General features: G+C 43.3%; 1 protein-coding gene across 6 annotated transcripts in view; it reads left to right on the top strand.

The window, feature by feature from the left end:
- The window catches only part of TUSC3 (tumor suppressor candidate 3), a 290,536-nt gene that overhangs the window by 194,667 nt on the left and 74,274 nt on the right, over nt 1-21,595 (top strand). Inside the window, exon 7 of one of the 6 annotated variants that reach the window (XM_065596816.1) lies at nt 13,869-16,437. The exons of the other annotated variants lie outside the window; for them this stretch is intronic. Coding sequence (XP_065452888.1) covers nt 13,869-13,913 — 45 coding nt within the window. The 3' untranslated portion in view covers nt 13,914-16,437. Of the gene's footprint in view, nt 1-13,868; nt 16,438-21,595 lie in introns of those variants that run through there. 6 annotated transcript variants of the gene reach the window in all.

Below are 21,595 nucleotides of genomic sequence, written 5' to 3'. Positions count from 1 at the left end.
CCCAGAGTAAGTGTCCACATATGCTGTGCTGGGCACGGGTATACTCTGTACACAGGCATATACCCATTTACACTGCCATTCTACTGATGGTATCATAGAGTTCTTTGCATCATAGGAGACACTCGTGGAACTGCCTTGCTGCATGTTGCTTCATGCATTTGGTGACAGCATCTCCCAGTCATCTGTCCCTTCTGCCAAACTGCATTGAAGACATGGAGCAAGTCCATGATGATGTGGTTCTGCTCCTGGTACTCTTGCGAGACAAATGTTCATGCAGTCCAGCACTGGATACTAGATGGAATGGGTCCAGAAAAATTCAAGACACCAAATGAGAGGGCAAATTAAAATTGACTAAGGTCCCAGGTGTTGAATGCCAGAATTGCAATGGTATGCCCATGGGTGGACTGCCACTTCTGGCCCCAGAAAACCAGCATGGTGTAGTGGCACCAGATAGTCTTGGAAACCTGGAATGACAACCAGTGACTGGAGAATTTCCAAATGAGGACCTTCATGGAATTATGTGAGCAGTTTGCACCAACCACCCAGTGCCAGTAAACTTGTTTTTTGAAACCCATACCAGTACAGAAGTGGGTGGGTATTCCCCTTTAGAAGCTGGCAACACCTGATAGCTACTGGTCAGTTCGGTCTGGGAAGTCGACTGTCAGGATAGTGGTTGTATAAGTTTGCCAAGCTATCAGTACTGTAGTTTACCCACTGCTGGCTGCCTGCCAAAACCGAAATCCCTGAAATCATAGTGGGATTTCAGCAGATGGGGTTTCTAAACTGTGTAGGGCCAATAATGGAACAAACATCCCAATATTTTGCCTATAGAAAAAGGCGAATGAATAAATGAACTGATGAGGTTACTATTCACTCTTTCTCCAAGTCTTAGTGGACCACAGGGATTTGTTCATGAACACCAACACTGGACACCCAGGAAAGGACCATGATGCCAGGGTGCTCAGAAGATCAGAATTACACTATCAGGGGGAAGAAATGATGTGGGTCTATACGGTGTTTCTGTACCCACTTATTTTGGGGAATCCCATATACCCGCTCGTATTGTGGCTCATGAAGCTGTACCCTGATATCACAACCAGCACTCTGGCAGTGATAGACCCTGGGCCGCATCATGGACAGGGGGAAAGGAAAGAAAGTAGGGAGTGGTTTCCGAAAGGGTGGAAAGAGAACAATTTTATGACACTTGTACAAAGACCTAATATTACTCCTCTCCCTCTCTCCATATTTCCTTCCCCTTATGAATGTTAGCTGAGAGTAAGGGAGGTCAGGGTGCTTGGTTACTTGTGTACAGGCCTTCCTAGGTCTGGGAAGGGAAGGGAATCATTGGGATGACTGAGGAATGTCATAGCCGTCCTTCCCCTCCATGACCGTTTCAAATGTTCATTATCATTCCCAAATACTAGTGCTCTCTTCACATACTGAGCCACTCTGCAGAAACTGGGAGAAGGTGGCGTGGGTGAAGCATCCATTCCAGCAGTGGCACAAACACAATACAGTGTCCATTAGCAGTGGAGGGGTGACTGCTTTGTGGAATTAATCCAAAAATTTCGAGAAGGAAATACACCTGCAGTATGACTCTGTCCCTTTCAATGCTCTTTACTGAACACAGGAGGCAGATTTCCTGGTGAGGTATGGGTGGTATGGGGTGGGTGGATGTTTTCTCTTCCTCTTCCATGGAAACTCCATCTGCTATCTTAGAATACAATCAATTTCCTCTCAAATTGCCTCCCAGTCCTGTAAGCATAATTCAGCAAAATTTTGGTGCTGCACAAATTTAAGCTGGTTCTTCAGATTTAATGGCAAGGCAAATGTGCTTGGCCCTCTGTAGTTCACCAAACCCATCCCCTTATCAATATGAAGAGAGGTGACCATTAGCAGAAACATGGGTCTGGCATAGGTGGCCAGGTGTTCTCCACAGGCCTGGAAAGCCACTTCTCTTTCCATTCCGGTACCTTGAACACCTCTGTGTTCTCCAAATCAAGGCCAACCTTTAAAGAAGAAATGTAATTCTTGAAAGGAACTAAATGTCACCCCATAGGCCCCCTTGATGCACCATAAACAGTACAATATTTTAAGAACGGTACAGCGGTTATCTTTTAATTTTTACCCTCAGCTCCTTTCTTGTGGGCTGAAGGAAGGAAGCTATACCAGTAGCATTCCTGGGATCGGAGGTGAGACATGGGGGGAAATGCAAGGTCAAGTGCCCCCCGCCAGATTTCGTCAAGTGCTGAGCTGCCTTTGCAGGGCTTGCTCTCCTCAGCCTGCTGGCTGGGGACGAGGGCTCTGTCCTTCTCCTGCTGCGCCTCTGCCCCGGCACTTCCAGCTGGCTCAGCCCCTCCCCCCAGCAGCCAGGCCCAGGTGGGGAGTTGAGGGGGCGGGATGGAGCTGCTGCTCATGACGAGTGAAGGTGGCCGCTCCTGTGCAGCACCGTGGTTGCCTGAGAGAGAGCCTGGCTGGGGAGGTGGCAGCATCCCTTCTCCTCCTCTCCCTGCCCTGGTCTGGCTGCTGGGGACAGGAAAAAATAGCATAGATTTTTAAGCCAATGTACACATGGAAGCCAAGAAATTTATTTAAAAAAAAAATAACATAACAAAGGAAATTATAGACAATGAAACTGATTGTTTCAATTTACACTTTTAAATTCACTAATAACTTATGGGGAAAGAACCTGAACACATTTTTGTAATTTTAGGGAAGTTAGGAAATTTTAAAGTTTAAATTGCAATTACTCAATCAAAATAATTAAACAGAGAATGGAAATTACAGTAATGACAGTAATGCAGAGTCAAGACTGAAGAATAAGAATTTCACCTATTATTCAGCTTCTCTTCCTGTTCTTCTTCTTAAGTAAACATGATTTAAAATCTTCCCTCTCTAAGACCATCCAAACATGGCAATAATTTGAGACAACAGTGGTTCAATTAAGCTTTTCCATTATAGAAGACAACAATCTTTTGCAAGTCATATATTGAAGACCTTCATTAAAGTTCCAAGCACATAAGGGAGAAATCAACTTTATCCAAAATATTGCAACAAAAAAGCTATATAGTTTCAGTAGTAATATTTTAACTTATAATTTATAATAATTTAACTTATAAATTACAAATCACCTTCTTAAAATATTTTTTTTTGTATTTTTAAATGGGATACATGACAAATTCCAATTGGAAATTTAAATTGTTAACAAAAAAGCCAAAAACAAATGTAACTTATCTGATTTGAAAGACATTCTAGAGATAGAAATCAATGAACCAGTGTCATGAATGTTGAATTACGACAGGGATAAGACTGAGACATACTGAAATATTTGGAATGAACTCTTTCCTGCAGCACATCATTATTCTTCAGTTATCATAATCTGCATTGCCTGGTGAACATAGGATGTGGAATTTGATGCTAATATATTAATTTATAGCACTAGCAAATATTTTAGGGAAAACACTATCATTCCAGAATAACCTGACAGAGATCAAATGTAAGAGAGAAAGGAGCAGGCTCTTGGCAACAGGGTTGAACCCAATGGTTTGAAATGCCTGTGTGCAGTTTTGACCACTTTTGTTCAAGGTAAATAGAACTTGTGTATGTTTTGAAAATTTATACATTAGAAAATACCAGAAATCTGTGTCCAGTTTATTATCTAAAGGAAAAACTGACCCGACAATCTTCCACTGCTCAACAAATAGACAACAGTGGTTTGAGGAGTTAGGTATAGTTTACAAAGAGATAAATTGTTAACTGGGATTCAACAGAAATAGCTGAGGTGCCAGCAGAAATGAAAGCCACCCAGTAAAACAGACCAGAAAAAAATCAAAATAAGACTTCTCAGAAGGAACTAATACAGATCTTGAGACTTCACAGAATGGAATGAGAGAGGATCTGATGAAATAGATTAAAATCAGTTTGGTGGAAATAAATATTTAATGGATTGGAAGTTACAAAATATCTGAACAGCTTTGGAAACCTAACTACAAAATATTCAATCTGGGGTGGCAAAATGGATTGAAGAGGTGACCAGCAGCTATACTATCATGGACCGTGGTTCTCCAGAAAATAGAAAAGAACCAGAAACAATTAGCCAACAAAGAACTGGCTACAAAGAAGAGTTGCATCAAAGACTAACAGACCTGGAAAACTGGAGAGGAAACTTCACTGGCAAGATTTAGGCATAGCCTGGATCAGAGGACCCAGAGAAAGGTCTGGGTTGAAGATGATGTGGAGATGTCAGAAACAGGTCAAGATTTTAGTTTAGACAGAAGGAGACAGGTCTTGGATAGATAAGTAGATCTGTGAGTTGTCTGTCATTGCCCTCACTAACAGGGCCATAACCAGGGCAGGGCAAGCAAGGCAGCTGCCCAGGGCACAAAATTAGGGTGGGGGTGGAAAAATGGGTCAGAAAAATGGTATTGGGTAGAGCCCTGCAGCAGGCATGGTATTGCCACCTTTACTTCTGTGCTGCTGCTGGCAGCAACACTGCTTTCAGAGCTGGGTGCATGGCCAGCAGCTGCTGCTCTCTGGCCATCCACCTCGGAAGGCAGCACTGCTGCCAGCAACAGCGCAGAAGTAAAGATGGCAATATCATTCCATGTCACCCTGACTTCTGCACTGCTGTTGGCAGAAGGACTGCCTTCAGAGCTGGGCAGTTGGAGAGCAGCGGCTTCTGGCCAGGGCATTCATGTTGTTGTGGTGCAGGGGGACTATTTTTTAATCCTGTTCCCATCCTGCCCCCAATACCCATTTCCCACCTGCTCAAAGGAGAAGGATAAAAATTCAACAGACAATGCAGGAGCAGCTGGGAGTGGGAGTGGATATTGCGGGCTAGGATAGGATTAAAAAAATAGTCCTGCACAGGGCTGTAGCAGGGGTGCAAATATGCTAGTTCTCACCCCGCAGTAAAATACCTAGTAACATTACTGCTCACTAATCATTATGGAGTGAGATGTTAGTGTGTCTACTCCTGCAACATTCATTAGATACATTGTGATGGGGTGCACCTGGCCCTTTGAGGACCCTCTCTGGTGGCCCAGCAGCCCTACTACACACCTACTTAGGAGAAGGTGTAAAGCAAAGGTGGGTCATGCTGGACTTCCTAGAGAGACCTTATGAGAATAAGACAATCAAAGTACAGCAGGCTCAGTTAAAAGGATCTGCAGGGGCATAGTAAGCCAGTTCCTGCCAGGGACCTGATTAGTGAGGAAAAATGCTCTGCTTTGGCTACAGAAGCCTGAGCAATAACCAGAAGTTGAGTTCTGGTTGCATTTTGCTTTCTGCAAGGAAACAGTGGATAAGAGAACTTGTAACCCTGAGGTAAAGGTGAAGAGAAGGGGGCTACATGGAAAAAGGTGCAGGGAATAGCAGCAGCAAATTGAAGGAAGTAGTGTGTGGTTGCTGTATATAGGGTCCATGGGCTGGAACTCAGAGCAGTGGTTTGTCCTCAGTCGTGTCCACCCCCAGCAGCCAGTGCTGGAGTGGCCTAACCTATGTAAAAGGGATATAGCTAGTTTTAAAAGCCCAAGAAAAGGGGCTAGATATAAAGGGGTACAGAGGCAGGGATGAAGGTCCTGTTGAGGCCCAGTTCTGATGGAACTCATTGCTAAGCCCTGAGAAGGGGATAAGTTTCCTTTAGAAGCCTGAGCAGAGGGCTGGGCTTAAAAGAGCCCAAGAGAGGCTGAAGAGAGAAGGCACCCTCAGTGGCAGACTCCAGTTTTAGTCAGGGAATGGGAAGGCTTTTGTTTGTGTTGGTTTTGGACTTGAATACCCCAGTTACAACAGTGTGACTTGGCCAGAGGGCTGAGCCCCTGAAAATCGACCAAGTGAGGCCAAAAACATCCAAGGGATGCCAGGAATTGGGGGCAGGAGAAGACTGGAGGATCACACTTAGCCGACAGGAGGCACTTGCTAAAGGTGAGTGTCCTGTCATGCACATCCTATGGGCTAATATTTTAAAATGGTATTGTTGAAGAAACAGTGGATTTTTTTTTCAATTCTATAATTCAATTAACTGTTATTGCTATTTAGACCCTGTTAGTATCAGCTAATGGAGGAACTCCAAGTAATATATGTAAAGTGAGTTTCTTTGAGGGTACTTTAAAATAATCCATACATATGCCCAGTGGAGGTTGGCTGTTGTTTTTGTTTTTCATTAGCTGGGTTAAGTATCTTAATTATGGTCTAATTATTATTTTGGCTCTATTTCTGTCCTAAAAACTGACCTCTACTAGAAAAAACTATACTTTTTGATTCATCTGCCTGTCACCTGTGGAGAAAGGGAAAACCCATTAGTATGGGTAAGTGGAGCTATTTCTAAAGAAATCCATTTTGCAGTTGGAAGAAATCCATTTTCAGCACTATTGTGTTAATGTTCACTGTGGCCTTTGAACCAAAGGCTTATTTGCTGATTGGACTTTTCATTATTAGCTATTTCTAAACTCTGACTGCATCATGGAACTGCAACTTAGAAGTTAGGAAAGGATTGGCTGCTTTATGAACTTTGAGCATCGTAAACAATGACTATATTTGACTTTTGTTATCTGTGAAATATGTTCAAGCTGATCTCCCCCGCCCCCCTTTTTAATGTTGAGCTTAAAATATTAGTCCATGTCTTTCTTATCACTGAACTGCAGTTACATAATGTGTCGATGAATAAATTATCTGATTCTGTTAACCATGGATTTTTAACTCGTACGTACTGTAGTAAGAACTGTCAAGTTTCTCACATGATCAAGCAGTTGAGAACACTTTACACCTTTACAGAACTTTAAAACAAATGAATTTGGCTTCAGATAAATTCATTTTTTATTCCAAAATGTACATAATGTTTTTATATTCTATAAGTTATCCGCTTCTAGGCAGTAATTTTTATGGTAGTCCTGATCTGGTGGAGCTAGCACTTTGAATATTTCTAGACAGCCTTGAACTAGTAGCTGGATGTGAGGAAATAGGTAGTAGTGCTGATTAGGGATAGGATTTTTTTTTCCCAAGAGAGAGTTTCATAGTCCTGATTTCCTTAGGGTCGTCCCCCCCCCCCTTCCAGGTAACTTAAAATGTGCTGGAAATGGTCTTGTCTGGGTTGTGTGTAGTGTGTTCTGAAATAGATGCATAGATTCCAAGGCCAGAAGGGACCATGGTGATAATCTAGCCTGACCTCCCATGTAGTACAGACCATAGAACTTCCTCAAAATAATTCTTAGAGCAGATCTTTTTAGAAAAACATCCAATCTTGATTTAAAAGTTCCAAGTAGTTCCAATGGATAACTACACTCTTTGTTAAACATGTATCCCTTATTTCAAATCTGAATTTACCTAGCTCCAGATCATGTTCTGACTTTGTCTGCTTGATTGAAGAGCCTATTATTAAATGTGTTCCCATGCAGGTACTTGTAGACTGTAGTCAAGTCACTCATTAACCTTCTCTTTGTTAACCTAAATAGATTGCGCTCCCTGAGTCTCTCACTGTAACACACTTTCTAATTCTTTAATCACTCTCATGGTTCTTCTCCGAACCCTCTCTAATTTATCATCATCCATCTGGAATTGTGGACTCCAGAACTGGACACAGTATTCCAGTAGCATTCTCACCAGTGCCAAATTCAGAGGTAAAATAACCTCTCTACTTTTACTCTAGATTCCTCTCTTTTTACATCCAAAGATTGCATTAGTCCCTTTGGCCACAGTGTCACACTGGGAGCTCATGTTTAAATAATTAATTATCCACCACTTCCTCCAAATTTCTTTCATAGTCACTGCTTCCAATGGTGGAGCCCCCCATTCTATAAGAATGGCCTCCATTCTTTGTTCTTGGATATATATGTTTACATTTAGCCATATTAAAATACATACTGTTTGCTTGATCCCAGCTTTCCAAGCAATCTAGATAGCTCCGTATCAGTGACCTGTCCTCTTCATTATTTACGACTTCCCCATTAATTATATTATCCTCCATTTAATTCTTTATTAGTCAAATCCTGTATTATCTTGCCTACGATTGATGTCAGACTAATAGGCCTATAATTATCTGGGTCATCCTGATACCCTTTTTAAATATTAGCACAACACTAGCTTTCTATCAGTCTTCTGGAAATTCCTCAGTGTTCCAAGGCATATTGAAAATTCCTGGATGCAAATTATCTGAACCTGCTGACTTTGAAAATTTCTAACTTTAGTAGATGCTGTTTAACATCCTCCTGAGATACTAGTGGAATGGAGGGAATGTTATCATAATCATATGATATGACTACATCTGTTATATTCCCCACAAATATAGAACAGAAAAATGTATTGAACACTTCTGCCTTTTCTGTATTATTGATAATTCTACCACTTTTTAATCAATATGTCCTTCTTCCTCAGTTGTGGGAAAGTAGCTTTTTAGACGTATTTAAATATGCTTTACTAAAACTCCCAATTATTATTACCGTTTTTCTGATTAAGTTCTTCCACCCAGCTGATTTGGCTCATAACTGTTTTCAGCTTTGTGAAATTGGCCCTACTAACGTATGGGGTGTGTGTACACGCACAATCACTGGTCTGGGCTTTTTTCTGTCCGCACATAGTTGGTGCGCATGGCACCATATGCAGATCTATTTTGTATTGTGAAATTTTACAGGTTAGCATTTATGGGACATTAAATTTATTCTTGCCATGACAAAAAGAACTTTGGAAACATCATTATTATAAATTTGGAAGTTAGATTGCCAACAATGTTTAATGATGCGGCATGTTGAGAAAATGCCATCTCTCTTACACTCTAATCATTAGGAAGCATCTGCCAATGTGTTTAAACAGAGAAATTAAATAAATGACTATGCCATAGTTTCCTTCATAAATGATTAGTTAACTTTTACTATTAGGAAATACACTCCATGAATAGCAGTGTGTGCATTTCCAAGTTTTATGTCCTAAAACATGGTGTCAGTATGCCATTCCTTATTTTCAGATTTTCCTTTTAAGGGTCTCATTTTATTCAGTTTCATTTCAGTATCATGTCAGAAGCGTTTCCTCTTCTATACTGACTAGATTTAATATCCTTTTAAAGAAAATTGTTCCTGGCAATACATAGCAAGCTTTTTAATGACTGAGTTGTAAAGTTCTGGGGGGAGAGGGAAGAAAGAAGAGGGCTTATCCTGGAAATATGGATCTGAAGATCTAATAGTAAGCTTTTTTAACAAAAGCTACTGTGTTAATTTGACTTTTGGACTTTTGGACTTTTATTTCTATAGAGGATTGTGATGGGGTGGATAGGCCCCACACGAGCAATGAGGGGACTAATGAGGCAGAATAGCCCCCTCACTGCCAGTGTAGCCCCTAAGGAAAACATGTGGACCCACTTGACCCTGCTCTGTTACACCTGCAGGGTTACACAATGTCAGGTGTGGAGAGGGGAGTTAAAGGAAGGAAAACTAGGACAATTCAGGGCTGATCAATCAGAATTATGCTACTTCCTTAACAAAGGAAGCCTGGTTCCAGTGAAGAGCCTGGGGCAGCTTGCTACCTGAATGAGCTATTTGGAGGATGGGACAAAGAGGCCCAGGAAGACTGACTAAAAGAGACTAGCCACAGGAAGACAAGTCCAGAGCTGAAGGGCAGGGTCCCGCCAATAAATCTACAGATGACCCCATTTTTAAAATTGTTTTCCTTTTTTGTTTTGGACTCTGACACCCTGAAAGGGGTAGGGACTCAAGAGTGCCATGATCAGAGGCCTATTGCACAACATCACCAAATCTGTGAAGGGTGAGACAGAGAGGTGAGTCAGGCACTGATAGGCCACAAGGGGGCTCTCCCTGGACAGTCTAGTTACATTTATATGCATCGTAATTTCTACATTTTTGTTCAACCTTCTTAGTTTTCTTTTTCTTTTTGTTCCCCCCAAATAGTCTACTCCTTAATTCAAGTAGGCGGAGACATTTAGGCCTTGTCTGCTTAGTGCAGGAATGCAAGCTAGAAGGGTGTGAATTCTAAATCACACCATGTTGCACACTAACTTGCCCATATAGACCCTCCTGGCTAGTGCATGTTAATGTAGTGCTGTCCAGTAGGGTCTACAAAGGCTAATTAGAGTGCAACACATTGGTGTGCTTTAGAATTCACACCTCTCTAGTCCGCAGTGCCACACTGTGAAGAGATGCGCTTAATCTGAACTGTCTGGAACTAGGCCAATTTAAAGGGGTTGTGCTCAGTCTTTCTCTGGAAAGATGTAGCAAATTTACAGTGGCACTAATTGGCAGAGTCTCACAGTATGTTAGAGTTTCAGATTTCCCAACCTAATCTATGCTGGGAAAGTACTATAAGTGACATCTTGCAGTAAAAAAGATGTGTATTAAACTAAAAGAGGAACTCTCTGCCCAAAACCTATTTTTGGGAGAATTCCAGAGGATACAACCAAATTTCATAATTGTTGACTGAGTGGACAACAATTAGTCATTCCTATTTTACCAATGGTAAATGACAGATCTGTCCTGAACTCTTCCATTTCAAGTAATAAACTAATTAGTAGTAGTAAATGTTGAGATTTAGTTGGTCATAGTGAACATTAAGAAATGAACACTTGCTGGCTGTTACCAATAGCATCTGAAATTCTACAGGTATGCCAGACCCAAAGCCTACTGTAATCAACTGAAAGACTGCCATTGGCTTAAATGGACTTTTGTTCAGGCCTTTATTTCCTCTCCCAAGTAAAGAAAAATAGTGACATTCATTCTAAAGCTACCAGAAATCATCTGATATTAAACAAATGCTGCTAACATTAGACTGTATATTCTACATTGTAAATGTCTTTTCTCTGCTATTCAGGTGTTTCAGATTAATGACTATATACTTGTTAATACTTTATTCAACAAAATGATATTGTTGTAAGCACGTTGCAGTGGAGCAACTTGTAGAGAAATGTACTACCCAACATAAATATGGGTGGCAGAGCCATGCTCTTAATGAATGATTCCAGAGTCCATTTTTATTGAATGGAATTAAGTTTACAAAGTAGTGATTCTTTAAGAGTTTATTGTGTTTTCTTTCTTAGTACTACACAGTAATTAATCAAGGTGAGAGAAGCATCTAATTAAAATAAATGCTGATTCATGGGACCTGTATTTAAGCTAATATTTTATTAAATGTGTAATTGTGAGGCAAATACCATAACCATCACTTCACTTCTAGTAACTAATTGCTTGCTATCTTAGACTTGGCCTACACTTAAAAATAGGTCAACCTACCTAATCACTCAGGGCTGTGAAAAATTTTGCACCTTATGCAACTTATTTAGATCTCCCTAACCCCCCTGTAGACACAGCTAGGTCGGCAGAATAATTTTTCCATTGACCTAGCTACCACCTCTTTGAGAGATGGATTAACTATAAAGTTGTCCTAAATTGTTGTCCTTCATAACTGAAGATGATGCAGAACATGGTATTACATCTTATGAGTACAGTTGTGGCTAAATAGGCTGCTGCATGAGTGGCAGTCCTTTCCATATTGAGTGCATACGTAGCTTGATATCGAGGAAGGGATTACAGTTTGTGCCTGCTAAATTTACTGCTGTTTACATCATGGTCTCTGCCTCAGGATCCATGCAGTGATTAACCTTGAACTGAGTAACCCCACTGTTGACTGCTGCTCACCAATGTGATCTGTCTGTTGCTGACACTCCCAGTAGTTATCATCAATGCTGCACTGCTTCAAGTTATGCTTCAGGGTCCTTGAAGCATTTCTTCTGGCTGCCTAGTTTGCAGTTACCCACTTTCACTTTGCCATAAAGCAATTGCTTTAGCATTCTGGTGTCATCCATCCTCAACACATGACCAGCCTAACATAACTGTATCCAAAGAGCATGGCTTCAATCCCTGTGGAGTGGCTGTACTCCAAACCTCATTATTGGTAATTTTATCCTGCCATTTGACGTGGAGTATGGCACGCAGATGTCATAAAAGAAACTCATCTAAAAGCTTGATGTGATGCCGGTAGCAGGTCCATATCTCGCACTCATACAACAAATTGGAAAGCACAACCACTTTATAGACTCTTAGTTTCATTTGAAGCTTAATACCATGTTGCTGCCAGACTCTAACTGATAGTCTGCCAAATGATGAACTGGCTTTGTTGATGTGACTTGTCAGCTCCTTGTCTATAATAGCATCATTCAACAATGTGTTGCCAAGATAGCAGAAGTGAGTAACCGCATTCAGCTGTGCGTTGCTGATGGTTTCATGTAGGATTTCTCTGGCGCAGGTTGATATGTGACTTCAGATTGTCATCCCATACCTTTTTCAAGACTCTGTGAATCTGGCCTAGTCAACTGTATCTCTTCTTGTATATGTGCATCTAGAGCAGAGGTGGGCAAACTATGGCCGGCCCCTGTGCTCCTGGCCTTGGAGGGTACCCTCAGCCCCTCCCCTGCTGTTTCCCCTTTCCTGCAGCCTCAGGTCGCTCCACTGACAGCGCAGTGCTCTGGGTGGCGAGGCTACAAGCTCCTAGGGCAGTGCAGCTGCAGAGCCCGGCCTGACCCGGTGCTCTGTGCTGCACGGTGGCGTGGTTGGGTCCTGCCAGGCAGCTCAGCTGTAGCGCCGCCAGTCACTGGTGCTCCAGGCAGCTCAGAAAGGGGGCAGGGAGCGGGGAGGTTGGATAGAGGGCAGAGGAGTTTGGGGGGTAGTCAGAGGGTGGGGAACAGGGGGTTTGAATGGGGGCAAGGGTCCCGGGGGGGCAGTCAGGAAGGAGGGGGCGTTGGATGGGGCGGCACGGGGCAGTCAAGGGCAGGGGTTCTGGGGACAGTCAGGGGACAGGGAGAACGGGTGGTTGAATGGGAACAGAGGTCCCAGGGGGGCAGTCAGGAATGAGAGGAGGGGTTGGATGGAGCAGCAGAGGGCAGTCAGGGGCGGGGATTCTGGAGCGTTCAGGGGACAGGGAGTGTGTGGGGGGGTGAATGGGGCAGGAGTCCCGGGGGGCTGTCAGGGAATGGGAGGGGTTGGATGGGGCAGGAGTCCTGGGGGGGGGGCGCAGATAGGAGGCGGGGGCCAGGCAAAGCCTGGCTCTTTGGGAAGGCACAGCCTCCCCTAACTGGACCTCCATACAATTTCCAAAACCCGATGCAGCCATCAGGCCAAAAAGTTTGCCCGCCCCTGATCTAGAGGCACACAGCATTGGCATACTGCAAGTCACGATTGATTGCCTGAAAGACTTTTGTGGAAGATCACAACCTATTCAGACTGAATAATTTTCCAGACAATAGGAAATGTATCCAAATACAGGCATTCAGGTTTCTTGTAGTATCATTGAGCATTACTGCATAGAAGAGATTGAACAGGATTGAACCAATTATGCAGCCCTGCTTAATGCCATTAATGATAGGAAATTGGTCAGACAGAACACCATGTAAACAAACTCATCTGAGCAGTCCATTACAAAATAGCCTCAGTGTTGATGAATTTTTCAGGGTAGTCAAACTTACATAATAGTTGCCGAAGACCAAATCTACTGATGGTGTCAAATGCTTTAGCCAGGTCAATGAAGACAATATTAAGGTTATGTTGCTGTTCTCTGCATTTCACCTACTTCTGACAAACTACACATGATTTCTGTTGATCCTTGTGTTTGCCTGAAATCACATTGTGACTCCGATAACATGCAACTAATTATGTTGCATAGCAGATGATTAAAGAGTACTTTGGCCAGAACTTTTCCGGTGGTGGGGAGAAATGAGCTACCATAATTAGTTGCCACAGTAGGACTTTCCCCTCTCCTCTTGTATATGGTGACAGTGGTGGTATCTTTGAAATCTTGTGGTACATATTCTTCAGTACTCCATATATTGAGTCCATACAGTCACCTCAGCAAGGTCTCACCTCCGTGCTTTATTTCTACAGAAACACCATCAGATCCAGGGGCCCTACAGTCCTTCATGGCGCTGATTGCAGTGCTGATTTTGTCAAGAGATGGGGCTGCGTCCATGTTGTCATCGCACATTGGCTGATCCAATACTCTTACTAGTGCCTTGTCTACAATGTTGGAAAATCTGTTCAGAAAATCACTGATATGCTGTCGCCATCTCTAAAGGGTTTCTCCTCTCTGTGTTTAGTGTTAGACTGTCTTCACTCTTCAAAGTAATTGTTGTTGTGTGTAGGACCATATATGTCTTTCAAATCAGCATAGAAGTCTTTGGTGTCATGACAGTTGGTCTAGCCCTGGATTGTATTGGCCTTGGCATTCCAGTATTGATCCACATGTCTCTAAAATTAGATTGGATGTCATATCACAGATTCCTCTATGATGATGTTGTGCCTACCGTGACATGGAATGGAAGAATTTGTCAGTGCATCTCCTGTTTTTTAGTGAATAGCATAATTGGTTTTATAAGAATGACCCAGAAATACAGTGATCTTTACTGTACCCAAGGTGGTGTAAGCAACTTCATATACAATATCACAAAGTCACACACTCACTATTTACATTAGCACTAGTATTCAAGCCAACAGGTTGGCTAGTGTCATGGCACACACCTGCATGGAGTATCTAATGCCAGTGACAAATGCTGTGACTCTGCTACTATCACCACTGGCTGCCAGATAGCCTTGTTTAGGTGAAAAGGAGGTTGAGTGCATAAATTCTCCCTGATGATGCATAGCCTTTCTATGTTGCAGTACCTCTGAGTCAGAGCATCTGGTAACTAGGCCCTTGCATGACCAGGCTGATTCTGCAAGAGGTCTTGGATTAAGATGGATCCCCAGAAGTGCAATGAGCAGGTGCACCAGTGTGTGGAATACACCTTGACATTCATTAATCCATGCCTCCAGCTACCAGGCCAGTAGCAAAGACCGCTGCAGTTTGTGACAGATGAGTGCTACATTCTACAGTGGTATAACAAGCACACGCAGGCACAGCAGTTGTCCACTACTATAGAGGGTTCATAGAATGATTCTATAATGACATCCACAGACTGCACACTCACCTATGCCAGTCGTCTTGTGAATGCATGTCCCTAGAGTTCAGGAGAATAGGCGAGAGTGCAGTACAAGTCATCACCACCAAACAACTTATGTGCTTTGATGATAGAGCAAGGTCCTCCAGTAATGGATGAGTGGTGAAGCAATAGTCATGGTGATGCTGGTGATCATAGTCACAGATGTACATGAAGATGGCCCCTGACGCTGATCACTTGGCAGTAGCAGCACCATTCAGCAACATCTTGGGTATCCGAGTAGCTCTAGTCAATATTAAACTGCTCATCCCATACAGGGAAGGGGCTAGGAAAGGTTATCTAAAAATTTTCTGCATAGAGCCTGATTAAATAACTGCTTCTGGAAAGTTGTGCACCTAGGTGGTCAGAAAATGAACAAACTTACAATAGCTTTGTAGAATGTTAGGACTCTGTGTGACAATCCTACCACCAGCCTACCTGAGAGAGGCACAGCACTCATTGCAGAAGTACTGGCCAGGTATAGGATCAACATCGCCTCACTGCATGAAACCAGACTCACCAACAATGGGTAACTCACAGAGATCAGTGAAAGGTACGTGCTCTTCGGGTGAGGCTGCTGGTCCACAGAGCCAAACCAATCTGGTGTTGTTAGCTTTGCCATTAGCAACTCCATTGCTGCCAAACTCAAAAGTCTACCTAAAGGAACAAGTGATCATCTTATGTTTCTACTGTTGCCATTGAAACACAAGCACTGACAATGCTAGCATACCACCTCCATGACAAATGCCGACAGCGAGAAACAAAAGTTCTACAGCGACTTAGGGTATGTCTACACTACGAAATTAGGTCGAATTTATAGAAGCCGGTTTTATAGAAATCGGTTTTATACAGTCGATTGTGTGTGTCCCCACATAAAATGCTCTCAGTGCATTAAGTAGGCGGACCGTGTCCACAGTACCGAGGCTAGCGTCGACTTCCGGAGCGTTGCACTGTGGGTAGCTATCCCATAGTTCCCGCAGTCTCCGCCGCCCATTGGAATTCTGGGTTGAGATCCCAATGCCTGATGATGCAAAAACAGTGTCTTGGGGGGTTCTGGGTACATGTCGTCAGGCCCCTCCCCCTCCGTCAGAGCAACGGCAGACAATCGATTCACGCCTTTTTACCTGGGTTACCTGTGCAGACAACATACCACGGCAAGCACGGAGCCCGCTCAGCTCAGCTCAGCTCACCGTCACCGTATGTTATCTGGGTGCCGGCAGACTAGGTACTGTATTGCTACACAGCAGCAGCTAATTGCCTTTTGGCAGTAGACGGTGCAGTATGACTGGTAGCATCAGAGAAGCTTTGAAAATGTGTTTTGTGACTGGCCAGGCTACAGTGTGAAACTTCTGTTTGTTTCTCCTTGATGAACCCTCCACCCTCCTCCCCTCCGGTTCACTCTACTTCCCTGTAAACTAACCCCCCTTCCCCCCCCTTCGAGCACCGCTTGCAGAGGCAATAAAGTCATTGTTACTTCACATTCATGCATTCTTTATTAATTCATCACACAACTAGGGGAATACCTGCCAAGGTAGCCTGGGAGGGGTGGGGGAGGAGGGAAGGAAAAGGACACACTGCCGTTGAAAACTTTAAAACTTTAACACTTATTGAAGGCCAGCCTTCTGATGCTCAGGCAATCATCTGGGGTGGAGTGACTGGCTGACCGGAGGCCTCCCCCACCGCGTTCTTGGACGTCTAGGTGAGGAGGCTATAGAACTTGGGGACGAGGGCTGTTGGTTACACAGGGGCTGTAGCGGCGGTCTCTGCTCCTGCTGCCTTTCCTGCAGCTCAACCATACGCTGGAGCATATCAGTTTGATGCTCCAGCAGCCGGAGCATCGACTCTTGCCTTCTGTCTGCAAGCTGACGCCACCTATCCTCCTCAGCCCGCCACTTGCTCTCTTCAGCCCGCCACCTCTCCTCTCGTTCATATTGTGCTTTTTTGCACTCTGACATTGACTGCCTCCACGCATTCTGCTGTGCTCTGTCAGTGTGGGAGGACATCTGGAGCTCCGAGAACATATCATCCCGAGTCCGCCGTTTTCTCCTTCTAATCTTCACTAGCCTCTGTGAAGGAGAAACATTTGCAGCTGGTGGAGGAGAAGGGAGAGGTGGTTAAAAAAGACACATTTTAAAAGAGAACAATGGGTACACTCTTTCACGTTAAATTTTGCTGTTCACATTACACAGCACATGTGCTTTCGTTACAAGGTCGCATTTTTCCTCTTATATTGAGGGCCTGCCGGTTTGGTCTGAGAGATCACTCACGCAGTGCCGGGCAACAGATTTCAGCTTGCAGGCATCCATGGTAAGCCACAGTCTTTTGGCGTTTTTAACCTTCTTAACATGTGGGAATGATTTCAAACAGTAGCACCCTCATTTCCCATACCAAGCACCCATTGGGTTGGCCATTTAAAATGGTTTGCAATGTAAAAGGAGGCGCTGCGGTTTCCGGGTTGATATACAGCACAGACCCATCTACCCCCCCACACACCCAATTCTCTGGGATGATCACTTCATCCCTCCCCCCTACCGCGTGGCTAACAGTGGGGAACATTTCTGTTCAGCCGAGCAGGAACGGGCACCTCTGAATGTCCCCTTAATAACATCACCTCATTTCAACCAAGTGACCGTGAATGATATCACTCGCCTGAGGATAACAAAGAGAGATAAGGAATGGATGTTGTCTGTATGCCAGCAAACACCGGGACCATACGCTGCCATGCTTTGTTATGCAATGATTCCAGACTATGTGCTACTGGCCTGGCATGGTAAAGTGTCCTACCATGGCGGATGGGATAAGGCAGCCCTCCCCAGAAACCTTTTGCAAAGGCTTTGGGAGTACATGAAGGAGAGCTTCCTGGAGATGTCCATGGAGGATTTCCGCTCCATCCCCATACACGTTAACAGACTTTTCCAGTAGCCGTACTGGCCGCGATTGCCAGGGCAAATTAATCATTAATCATTAAACACGCTTGCTTTTAAACCATGTGTAATATTTACAAAGGTACACTCACCAGAGGTCCCTTGTGTGCCCTCAGAGTCTGGGAGCATGCCTTGGGTGAGTTCAGGGGTTACTGGTTCCAGGTTCAAGGTGATAAACATATCCTGGCTGTTGGGGAAACCGGTTTCTCTGCTTCCTTGCTGTGAGCTATCTTCATTGTCTTCATCATCATCATCATCTTCCTCGTACCCCGAACCCGCTTCCCTGTTGCGTGATTCTCCATTGATGGAGTCAAAGCACACAGTTGGGGTAGTGGTGGCTGCACCCCCTAGCATGGCATGGAGCTCTGCGTAGAAGCGGCATGTTTGCGGCTCTGCCCCGGACCTTCCATTTGCCTCTCTGGCTTTGTGGTAGGCTTGACTTAGCTCCTTAATTTTCACGTGGCACTGCTGTGTGTCCCTGTTATGGCCTCTGTCCTTCATGGTCTTTGAGACTTTTTCTAATATTTTGCCATTTCGTTTACTGCTACGGAGTTCAGCTAGCACTGATTCATCTCCCCATATGGCGAGCAGATCCCGTATCTCCCGTTCTGTCCATGCTAGAGCTCTTTTGCGATCCTGAGACTCCATCATGGTTACCTGTGCTGATGAGCTCTGCGTGGTCACCTGTGCTCTCCATGCTGGGCAAACAGGAAATGAAATTCAAAAGTTTGTGGGGCTTTTCCTGTCTACCTGGTCAGTGCATCTGAGTTGAGAGTGCTGTCCAGAGCGGTCACAATGAAACACTGTGGGATAGCTCCCGGAGACCAAGAACGTCGAATTCCGTCCACACTACCCCAAATCCGACCCACAAAGGCCGATTTTAGCGCTAATCCTCTCGTTGGAGGTGGAGTAAAGAAACCGGTTTAAGGGCCCCTTAAAGTCGAAAAAAAGGGCTTCGTCGTGTGGACGTGTCCAGGCTTAATTCAATTTAACGCTGCTAAATTCGACCTAAACTTGTAGTGTAGGCCAGGCCATATCCAACTGTTTTAGGTGTCCCTGGAGACCTTTAGATAAATGTAGTTCTACTTCAATGCTTTTAAAGTACTTAGGGGTAGGTCTTCACTACTCCAGCTATAGCGGCACGGCTACAGCACTGAACTGCAGCTGTGGTGCTGTAGCATAGATGAGTCCTACATAGACAGAAGGGGGGTTTCAGTCAGTGTAATTAATCCACAGCACTAGCAGTCAAGACAGCAAGATCAGATAAACTGCAGTGATATTGTTGCAGAGCTGTGCTCATGTTGCTTTATCCTGTAATAATTTTATATTAAGCCAGTTGATTAGTTTATATGATGAACTGTGATGCACTGATTGTATTACTAACAACAGTTTGGAGCAGATTATGCAATGGTCTATCCAGCAGTCTGTCCTGCACATGGCTGTCATGATTCATACATTCTGTAGAACTCACTATCAGATGATATAATCAATAAGATGCCATTGGATCTTGGTGCATCCATGATGTGCTGTTTTTGTCTGGTAGGACAAGATGACTGAGGTGTTTCATACCTATTTTGCTTTAGTTTTCACTAAAAAGGTTAATGGTCAACACAATATTAACAAAATGGGGGAAGGAACACACACCAAAATAGGGAAAAAACAGAATAAAGACTATTTTAGATAAGTTAGATGTATTCATGTTGGCAGGGCCTGATGAAATTCATCCTAGAGTACTTAGGGAACTAGCTGAAGCAATCTCAGAGCCATTAACAATTATATTAAAAAACTCATGGACGACGGGTGAGGTACCAGAGGACTGAAGAAAGGCAATCTTTAAAAAGGGGAATGAAGAAGACCCAGGGAATTATAGGCTGATCAACCAACTTCGATACCTGGAAAGATACTAGAACAAATGATTAAACAATTAGTTTGTAAGCACTTAGAGGATAATTGGGTTATAAGCAATAGCCAGCATGGATTTGTCAAAAACATATAAAGCCAAGCCAACCTAATTTTTTTTGACAGAGTTATTGGCCTAGTGGCTAGGAGGGAAGTAGTAGATGTGATATATTTTGATTTTCAGTAAAGCTTTTGATCCAGTCCCACGTGACATTCTCATAAGCGAACTAGGGAAATGTGATCTAGATGAAATTACTATAAGGCTTTTTTACCCAGTTGTGTACCAACATACCCGAAGAGTAGTGGTCAATGGCTTGCTGTCAGACTGGGAGGTGTATCTTGTGGAGAACCTCAGGGGACAGTTCTGGATCCGGTATCACTCAATATTTTCATTAATGACTTGGATAATGGAGTAGAGAATATGCTTATAAAATTTGCGATGACACCAAATTGGGAGAAGCTGCAAGCACTTTCGAGGACAGGATTGGAATTCAAAATGACCTTGTTGAATTCAGAATCGTTCTCCAGTGAATTAAGATGAAATTCAATAAAGCCCAGTGCAAAGTACTGCATTTAAGAAGGGAAAAAAATCAACTACAAAATGGGGAATAACTGGTTACATGATAGGACTGTTGGAAAGGATCGGGGGGTATTGTAGATAACAAAATGAATGAGTCAACAATGCAATGCAGTTGTGAAAAAGGCAAATATCTATTTGGCACTGGGGAGGCCTTAACTGGAGGACTGGGTACCCTTGAGAAAATATGTGGACAAATTGGAGAGAAAGTCCAGAGGAGAGCAACAAAAATGATAAAAGGTTTAGAAAGCTTGACATATGAGGAAAGGTTAAAAAAATGTTTAGTCTTGGGAAAAAAAAGATCTGCGAGTGGGGAAGGACCTGATAAAAATCTTCAAATATATTAAGGGCTGTTATAAATTGGACAGGGGTCAATTGTTCTCCATATCTGCTGATAGTAGAATCAGAAGTAATTGGCTTAATCTGCAGCAAGGGAGACTTCGGTTAGATACTGGGGAAAATATTCTAACTGTAAGGGTATTAACCTCTGGAACAGGCTTCCAAGGGAGGTTGTAGAATCTCCATCATTTGAGGTTTTTCAGAATAGTTGGACGATCACCTGTCAGGCCTGGTCTAGGTTTGCATGGTTCTGCCTCAGTATAGGATTCTGGATTAGATGACCTCTTGAGGTTCCTTCCAGCCCTCTACATTTCTAGCTCCAATTCATATAATTGGAAGTACTGGTTAACTAGTGTTCACTTAACCAGGGTTCTGCTAAGCATTACTTCTAAACTACAGTACAGAATCTATACTATGCTTGGCCTATTGGCAACAGTTGTACAAGACCCTCACTAAATGGTGTTAATGCATTTTGCATTCATGGTTAGCATCTGGAAGTCCCAGTACCTAATGCCAAGCATTGTAAAACGTGAATCCTAATTTGCTTATACAACATGTAAAAACTGACAGAGGCTTGATGTTTTGGTATTGATATTAAAATCTTGGGTTCAGGATGTCAGAAATAGTTTAATTAGAAACTATTTTAAGGCAACTTTAGTGATTATGTAGTTTCATTTGATCTAAATCTTATCAAGGTATTACAAGTATCTATCTCTATGGTACCTACAAACTTAAGTATTTTCTCGCAGTAAGCTGTACAATGCCCTGCCACTGTGTCTCCACCCTGACCTTGAGCCTATACCTCTATGGACAAAATCATATGGGCAGGAGTGTTCCACCTGGCCCAGGATCCATTATTTCTATAGCCATTCAACCTGGATAGTGTTTTTGTATTGA

Source organism: Chrysemys picta, chromosome 5 (genome assembly GCF_011386835.1).
Source record: "Chrysemys picta bellii isolate R12L10 chromosome 5, ASM1138683v2, whole genome shotgun sequence".
Lineage (NCBI taxonomy): Eukaryota > Metazoa > Chordata > Testudines > Emydidae > Chrysemys > Chrysemys picta.
The sequence above is the reverse complement of the archived record's forward strand: the minus strand, read 5'-3'. Positions and strand labels throughout refer to the sequence as shown.